At 57.7% G+C, this 8,807-nt stretch overlaps 1 protein-coding gene across 1 annotated transcript in view; it reads left to right on the forward strand.

Moving 5' to 3' along the window:
• Positions 1–212: 212 nt before the first annotated feature.
• LHX4 (LIM homeobox 4) overlaps positions 213–8,807 on the forward strand; it is a 13,516-nt gene continuing 4,921 nt past the window's right edge. The window contains exons 1-2 of the mRNA XM_074597766.1: positions 213–477; positions 7,866–8,037. Of these exons, the coding sequence (XP_074453867.1) occupies positions 213–477; positions 7,866–8,037 (437 nt within the window). The remainder of the gene's footprint in view (positions 478–7,865; positions 8,038–8,807) is intronic.

Below are 8,807 nucleotides of genomic sequence, written 5' to 3' on the forward strand. Positions count from 1 at the left end.
CGGGCCCGGCCCCGATGCGCTTCGCGGCCGCGGGGCGCCCTTAGCCCCCGCCCCTTCCGCGCAGGCCCCGCCCCCGCCCCGCAAGCCACGCCTCCCCGGCTGACAAACCCCGCCCCCGACGGCGCGGGGCGGGCGGCGATTGGCCGCCAGGGGCCCGCCCCGCCCCCGCCCCCCTGCGGGCGGTGACGTCAGGCGCGCTCCCCGCAGGGTGAATGAATGGGAGGCGGACGGCGCTGGCGGGCACAGCTGCGGCGCCGCGCCCGGGCCGGCACCGGCACCGGCACCGGCACCGGCACCGCCCGCGGGACCCGGCGCTGCCTCCCGCCGCGGGGCTCCGCCGGCCCGGGCCGCATCTCTCCCTCCCCTCTTCTCTCCCCTCCGCCGCCCCCCGGGCCAATAAAATGATGCAAAGCTCCGCGCTCGCTGCCGAAGGGGCTGTCAAGGGGCTTCCCGAGATCCTCGGTGTGCCGGTGCAACGTAAGGACGCTTTTCTCTTCTCCCTCCTTCGCTCCCTGCCGCAAAGGCGGCCCCGGGCCGGCGGGGCAGGGCGGGCAGGGGCTGGAGGGGCAGCGCCCTGTGGGCTGGGCAGGTGCCTCCCGCTCCCCCACGGGCGTGTTTTTTTTTTCACCTTCCCTTTATTTTTTTCCCCCGTGTTTAAATAGACGTAAAAATTAGGAGCGTGCCCCGGGGCGGGCGGGCAGCGGCGGCGGGAGCCGTGCGGAGCGATGCCGGCCTGGCCCCGACGGAGAGGTCGGCGCGGCCGCGGCTCCGGCTCTGCGTGTGCAAGTGCGTGTGCAAGCGCACATGTGTGTGCAAGTGTACGTGTGTGTGTGTGGTGCCCCGGTCCCCGCCGCCCCCGCGCACCCCCGGCCCACAGCGCACGACCCCCCGCTTATACCGTTTATCGCGACAGGCAGCGCCTCACGGGCGAACGGCGGCGGTGGGAAGGGACCCGGGGGCCGGGGGGCGTGTTACCGGGACGGCGATGCCGCCGTGTCTGCGGCCAAAAATCACCTATATCCCTATATGTGCACATACATACTCTGTAGCTACAGGTAGCGTGTTGCTGTGAAAGCACATGCTCGCGCGTATATAAGCATGTGGGGGTGTATATGAGCATGTCTGGGGGGGTACCTGCACCCACGTACGCATGGATGTGTATGGACCCCCGCGGGTGTACGGACCCGAGCGTGTTTCGGCGGGACGCCCCCCTACCCCGGCCCCCGGGTGGGAGCCATAGGGGCCGTCAGCCTCCCCCGTTTCTATAGGGCCGAGCCCTACGCGGGGGGAGCCCGTGTGCCCGCACACCCCGATGGGTGCGGAGCCGGTGCGGGGGCGGCCGTGCCCCGCTGCGCCCCCGGCCTAGCCCCGGGGCCGCTCGGGAGGGCGGCAGGGGCGCTCCGAGGGCGGCCCGGGCTGGAGATGCGCGGCTACAATTATTATTATTATTAATTATTATTATTTATTATTGTTGTTGTTGTTAGTATTATTATTTTTAATATTATTATTGTCGTTATTATTCTTTTCCCCTCCGTTTGCAAACGGTTTCCGAGAACCGGGGCGTCCCTGCGGGCGCGGAGGGGAAGCGGCTGGCCGGGGGGAGCCGGGTGATGCTCTGCCCCCCTCCCCGGGGCACCCGGAAAGCTGAGGGGAGGGAGCCCCGGTGGACGGTGGGGGGGCGAGCCGGCACCGAGCCTCGGGAGAGCCCTGCCGGGGCGGGCAGCTGTGCCGAGGGGCCCGGCCGCATTTCGGGGGACACCCAGGGGTAAGGGGTTTGCGCACCCCGGCCCACTGCCCGCTGCGGGCCAGGTTTTGCCCCGCCCCGCTCGCCGCTGGCCCCCAGACCCTCCCCCGCCGTTCCGTGCCCCGCACCGGCCCCCGCCCCCCCCACCCCCCCCCCGGGTGGCTGTAATTCGTTTTCCGTGGGTGTTTCCGCGGGGAGTGGAGCCGGTGCCCCTGTCCGCTGCTGCCCGGGAGAGGGGGGGGAAGGCGAGCCCGCGAGTGCTGGCGGCCAGTCCCCATCCTGCTTCTGGGGGAGTTGTCCCCATTATCCCCCGTTTCGGTCCGGTCGCCGGGCACCTGGGGCGGGGGGGAGTGCAGTGGGGGGGCCGTTTAACCGTTTTTCACCGCAGCAGAGGGGGAAAAAAAATCCCCGCCAGGAGCACGCAGCCTGCGCCGGTGCAGGGACAGGCAGGGTCTGTCCCACGGCCGAATCCTGACCGTCCCCCTGCGACCCAATAACGCCTCCGGTTCCCAGCCGCAGGGTCGCTTTTGTGGCCCCGAAACCCCACTGGTTTAAGGAGAAATTAGGTGCCTAAATCACCCTGGAGCGGCAATCGCCCCAGCAAAGCTCCCCGGTTTGGCCCTTCTGGGTGCCACCAAACTCTCTTGCCCGTGACATTGCCATTTCTCTACTAACTGACGTCTATCGGGAATTATCAGGAAATAATCCAACGAGATATCATTATTATTATAATTTATTTAAACGCAAAAAAAAAAAAATAGTGTCAGGAGCAAAATACGTGAGGGTGGGCTGCTATAAAAGTTGCCGTGGCTCTGCCATTGCCCTGCTGCTCCAGCGCCGAGCCCTGCGGCCGCTGAGACCTCCCGGCCACCGGCTTTCATGGCGTGACACCTTTGGGGCCTGATCCTGCACCGGTTCCACATGCGCAGGGCTCCCCGGGGCAGGGAATACCTTCCCAAGGGGAATTCAGTCCCGCTGCCTGCACCGGGGTCACCCCCTCCCCCCCCCCCCCCCCTCCGCCCCCAGCAACACCTCGATATTTCATCGTGTGTGTGTGTGTGTGATGAAAATACGTGATATTTTTCATTTCTAATCACTATGAAATCGCAGATTTCCCTCTCTATTTAACCACTGCACAGCCTCCTTATTTTAGCAGGGACTGTGTTTTACGGCCTCCACTTCAGCAAGATTTTGGGGAGCCGAGCCTGGGGGGGGGAATCTCCCCCCGTGACAAACCGAGCTCCCGCTTTGCAGAGGGGATTTTTAAAACTGTAATCCCGAATATTATTTATGAATATTGTTTTGCAAATCTCACCGAAGTAAAAAAAAAACTTCTGCCAAAGCCTGTGGGAATCGTGCCCGGGTGCCGCCAGCCTCTGGCCAAGGGCTGGGGGGGGGATTGATTGATCGCCCCTGGGAAAGTCGTTTGCGCGCTGCAGAGAAATGAATTGGAGAGGGTTTGTTTTTTTTTTTTTTCGCATGTGAAGGAATGAGGTTTCCTCCCCGCAGAAAGTCTTTTTAAAGGAGTCCCCGAACGGGTGTTTGGTGTGGGCTCCGGTACCGGGGGACCGGACCGCCTTTGTGCTTCTGTTTCCACCCGCATTGCCGAGGCACCGATTCTGCAGCACCTTCCTCTCCGCGGGTGACGATCCCTTCCCCTTAAAAGAAAAGGAAAAAAAAAAAACCAAAACAAAAAACCCCAAACCAACCCAAACCCAAAGAAGGGGATGGTTTGGCCAGCTCGGTGCCTGGCGCGGTCCGGAGCCGGAGGGGCCGGGCTGGGGGTGCGCGGGGGGAGCGCATCCTCCCCGATAGCTGCCCCGGCATCTCCTTCCCCCTCGGGTTGGGAGGTTTTTGAGGTCTGAAGGATTTCGGAGCCCACCCGCGAGTTTGTTTCGTTTCGATCGTTATTTCTTTCTTTTCCGTCGGGGAGAGATAGGGACGAGAAGATGGACCCGCCGCGAATAAATCACGGTAACGGCGGCCGCGCTGCCGGCGGGCGGCGTGGGGCCAGACCCCGGCACAGCTTGTCAGGCCATCGCTCGGGTGCCACGGTGCGTGGGAGGGTGCTGCGGGGGGGCGGATTGCGGAGCTGGCTACGGCTTTTAATGGGATACGACCAAATCCTGCCCGGGCAGCCGCCGGCGGGAGGCTGGGATGCGCACCGGCGGTGCGGTCCCCATCCCGGGCACATCACCCTGCGTGTGTGTGTGGGGGGGGTGTGGGGGTGACCCCTAGCCTCAGCCCCTTCCCCCGGGGAGTGGTTTGCATCCCTGGGATGATTCCCAGGTCCCCCGGGGGGGCTCGGGGCTGTGTCCCATCCCCGTCCCCCCACCCCGGTCTGCCTGCCGGAGCATCCATCAAACCACCCTGTGCACAGAGCCAGCCCTGAAACGCTGGTGGGCAAAGACAGCAAGGGAGCGCGTAGTGCCATTAACATTATTCCTCTTCTATCAAATAATTTAGTTAAAACAAGCGAAACAAACGCCAGGCTTTCGGCAGGCGGGGAGGCAGCGCCGAGCCGGCCCCGGCACAGCCGCCTCCGTTGCAAAGCACAAAGCAGAGCCCAGAGCTTGAATTTAAGATATTTTTCTCTCTGCGTGCACCAGGCAAACCAGTGAGTTGACTGGGACACCTCCTGGTACCCCGGCAGCTCCCTCTGATTATTATTTTTATTAATTTTATATTATTGTTGTTATTATTATTATTATTATTTAGTACAGGGGAGAACGGCCAAGTTGATGCGCGTTCTGCGCATCTGTGCGCAGACACAGACCTGTGCGCATTTGATTGGTGCCCTACAGCTACGGACAGATCAAAAGCACAAAAAAAAAAAAAAAAAAAAAGGTCTCTTGTTAAAAAAAAAATATAAAAAAATATTTTTCGCTGGAAATTTGGAGGAAGATACTGTATTATCTGCCGCAGTTGTTTGCTTGTTGAAATTAAGCTGTGTTGCTGCCTTTAAGAAGGAGAAAGCCGTGTTTGTTAGTTTGTGAGTATGTATGTATATACACACACGTGGGTAAGTGTGTGTGTGTATTCATACACGTTTATATAAAGAACCATTTATGAAACAAATAGCAGTTATGAAACAAAAATGTTTCATAAATGTGCATACGTGTGTATGAAATAAATGAGAAAGGTTTACTTCACGATGGCACCGAGCGTGCCTCCTCTCGGGGCTGATGCCGTGCTGTGTGCCATCCTCCGTGCCAGCGGCTCTCAGCAACACCGCTCTGAAACACCTTTAACAAATGAAATATGGAAAAATGGGGCTGGGGCCGACCTGCAACCGTGGGGCTGGGGCCGGGGCTGGGGCGGGGGGAGCAAAGCACCCAGGTGTTTTCAGAGCAAGAAGGAGAAGGTCGACCTATGGAAGCTGTAGATACATTTAAAAAAATAAAAAGAAAAAATTATTTATTCTACTGTTGTTAATGCGACGCAGGCTTAAATGCCGGCAATAAATATGGTCTGAAGGGCACTGGGATTGTAACTATCTAACCTTGCGAACGATAAAATAAGCTGCCTTCACTTCAGAGATGTGTCAGTACCCCAAAGTATTTTTAATTAACAAGTTTCAGGCTGTAACAATACCATTTTCTCCCGTGCTCTTTTCCTCCTTTTCTCCCCTCTTTCTTTCCTATTTCTCCCCTCTTCTCTGTCCTCTTTCCCTCCCTTCTTTTCTTTCCTCTTCCCCCCCCTTTTCTTTCCTTTTTCCCCCGCTTTTATTTTCTCTTTCCCCCCGCTACTTTCTTTCCTCTCCCCCCTTTCTTTCCTCTTCCTCCCTCTTTCTTTCCTTTTCCCCATCTCTTTCTTTCCCTGTTCCTTCCCTTTTCCCCCGTTTCCCCTCTTTTTCCCGTTTCTTTCGTTTCCCCTCTTCTCTCCCCCTTTTTCCTTTTTCTTCTTTCCCTTCCTTTTTCCTTTCCCCCTTTTTCCTCCCCTCCCCTTTTCCCCCTTTTTCCTTTTTCTCCCTCCCCTCTCTTTTTCCTTCCCCCCTTTTTCCCCTTTTTCCTTTTTCTACCTCCCCCCCACGTTTTTCCTTCCCCACCTTTTTTCCTTTCTCTCCCTTCCGCCTCTTTTTCCTTCCCCTCCTTCTTTTTCCTTCCCCCCCTTGTCTCCCCCCCCAATTTTTCTCCTTTTTCCCTTTTTCTGCCTCCCCCCCCCTCTTTTTACTTCCCCCCTTTTTCCCCTTTTTCCTTTTTCTGCCTCCCCCCCACGTTTTTCCTTCCCCACCTTTTTTCCTTTTTCTCCCTTCCGCGTCTTTTTCCTTCCCCTCCTTCTTTTTCCTTCCCCCCCTTGTCTCCCCCCCCCAATTTTTCTCCTTTTTCCCTTTTTCTGCCTCCCCCCCCCGCGCTTTTCCTTCCCCCCTTTTTTCCTTTTTCTCCCTTCCGCCTCTTTTTCCTTTCCCTCCCTCTTTTTCCTCCACCCCCTTTTTCTCCTATTCCCCTTTTTCTTCCCTCCCTTTTTCCTTCCCCTTTTTTCTCCTTTTTCCTTTTTTTTTTTTTCTCCCCCCCCCCTTTTTCCTTTTCCTGCCTTCCACCCCGCTTTTCCTTTCTCCCCCTTTCCCCCCCTCCAGGTAGCACCCAGAGCAGGGTGCAGGAGGTCTCCGAGCCCTCCCCCTCCCCCCCCCGCTCCCAGGCACACCCCCGTCCCGGGCAGGGCGGCTCCCGCCCCCCCGCAGAGGGGACACCCGGACGCGGGCGGGGGTAGGGGGGGTGGCATGTTCCTTGTCCCTTGGCTGTGCCCAACCGCCGGGCGCGGGGGCTTGTTTGACCGCGGGTCAGTGAAGGAGCCACTCAGCTCTGCCACTTTGTCTGGGGACAAGAGAGTCCCTCCTACGCCTCCCCAGCACTTGTAGCAGCGTCAAAAAATAATAATCAACCCCCCCCCCCCGGCTATTTACTGTCGGCCCCTCTCCGGCAGGGGAGGGAGGCAGCCCTTATGCATAAACATCTCTCCTGCTCTTACGCTCCAGCTACAGGCATGTGTTCTTTTTTTTTTTTTTAATCCCCCCCCCCCCAAAATCAATCTTTCATGCGTGTGTGTCAGCACGATGTGCCTGGCTTTTACCGGGCAATCTTCTCCTGCAGACTTTTACAGCACCTCCCGTTTATTCTGAACTGTGGGCACAGAGAGAGAGAGATAAACAGCCAGCTCTCCAGATGTATGGAAGCTGTCCGTCTATAGGCAGACATCGTACAGGAGTCTGGATGGCTGGGTGTACATCTTGCCTTAGGAAAAGCCCTCCTTCTCCAAGCACCCTCCCACAGCATGAGTGCCATGGCGGGGCGGGGGGGGGGGTTGGGACTGGATGGGGCTGGTCCCGCTATCCCCGCTTCCCGCTGCTGCGCTCCAGCGTGGCCTTGCTTCAGCCCGTGTTTTCCAGGCGTTTTTCCAGCCACAGGGATCTGTAACACCCCTGCTGGATGGGAGAAAGCGGGCAGAAACCCGCTGTCCCCGTCACAGGAAAAACTGGGGTCCCGGAGTGTGGGCGATTCAAAGCCACCTGGTGCCCTGGCACTGCAGGGAGAGGGGCACTGGGCAGCTGCTGGGGGGGCCAGCATGGCATGGTCCGTGGGATGCAGCGGGAGCAGAGGGGAAGAGGTGTTTGCCCATGTTGAAAAAACCCTTCTGCAGGTGGGGTGGAGGTGGTTGGTGTCCTGCACCTCTGGGTCACAGTTGGGACCCCATGGGTGAACCCTTGGCTCACCCCGGCAGCCTGGCCCATGGGATGGCCACGGGAAGCAAACACCCATGTCCCTGATCAGGAGTTGCAGGCTGCCATCCCAGAGGGAGCGAAAGGCAGGCAGGGAAACGGGTGGCCGGGAGCAGGATGTGGCCTGGAAAATGGGTGCAGAAGGGAAAAGCATCAAATGTTTTTGTCTGTGCATGGTGGGGCCAGGGGCTTTACTACCCCAGAGGGTTTTAGCAAAGGCTGGTGAATGAAGATGTGCTGGGACACTGGCAAGGCGAGGGGTGGCACCTCATCACCCGGCAAAGCACCAGCACGAGCCAACGGAGGTCTTTGCCAGCCACAGCGGCCGGGTGGGAGCACTGTAGGGGCCAAGGGGGCTGCGGTGACTGATGTTGCTCTTCTCTCCATCTCTCTCCCCCCTCCCAGAGATCCCCCAGTGTGCCGGCTGCAACCAGCACATCCTGGACAAGTTCATCCTCAAGGTCCTGGACCGGCACTGGCACAGCTCCTGCCTCAAGTGTGCCGACTGCCAGATGCAGCTGGCCGACCGCTGCTTCTCCCGGGCCGGCAGCGTCTACTGCAAGGAGGACTTCTTCAAGTGAGTACCACGCTGGGGCACAGCCCCCCAAAAGTGGCGTCTCCCCGTCCGCGAAGCAGGCAAACACGCAACCTATTTTGAAGCGTAATTTCTCCAAAATCTTCATCTACCTTTCTTTGTTGTTGTTGTTGTTGTTGTTGTGGAAATAAAGGAAATGGTGGTTTAGAGCTGCCGCAGGCTGGATGCTGCCCCCAAAATCTCCCTGATGCTCCCGTCCCTCCCCTGCGCCGGTTTTCAGCCCCCGTGGGACGGCAAGCTGCGGCGGTTCGGTGGTGGCCCCGGCTAGGCTCGGAGCTAGAGGGCAGGAGAAACCCACACAAGGCAGCGGCTCCCGCCCGAGCCCCTCACTCGCCTCACCAGGGTTTGCTGATGCCTTTTCTCTCCCTTCATCTTCTCTTCTCTTCTCTTCTCTTCTCTTCTCTTCTCTTCTCTTCTCTTCTCTTCTCTTCTCTTCTCTTCTCTTCTCTTCTCTTCTCTCTTCTCTTCTCTTCTTTCTTTTCTTTTCTTTTCTTTTCTTTTCTTTTCTTTTCTTTTCTTTTCTTTTCTTTTCTTTTCTTTTCTTTTCTTTTCTTTTCTTTTCTTTTCTTTTCTTTTCTTTTCTTTTCTTTTCTTTTCTTTTCTTTTCTTCTCTTCTCTTCTCTTCTCTTCTCTTCTCTTCTCTTCTCTTCTCTTCTCTTCTCTTTTCTTCTCTTCTCTTCTCTCTTCTCTTCTCTTCTCTTCTCTTCTCTTCTCTTCTCTTTTCCTCTTCTCTTTTCTCTCTTCTCTTCTCT

This window comes from Larus michahellis, chromosome 8, assembly GCF_964199755.1.
Source record: "Larus michahellis chromosome 8, bLarMic1.1, whole genome shotgun sequence".
Taxonomy (NCBI): Eukaryota; Metazoa; Chordata; class Aves; order Charadriiformes; family Laridae; genus Larus; species Larus michahellis.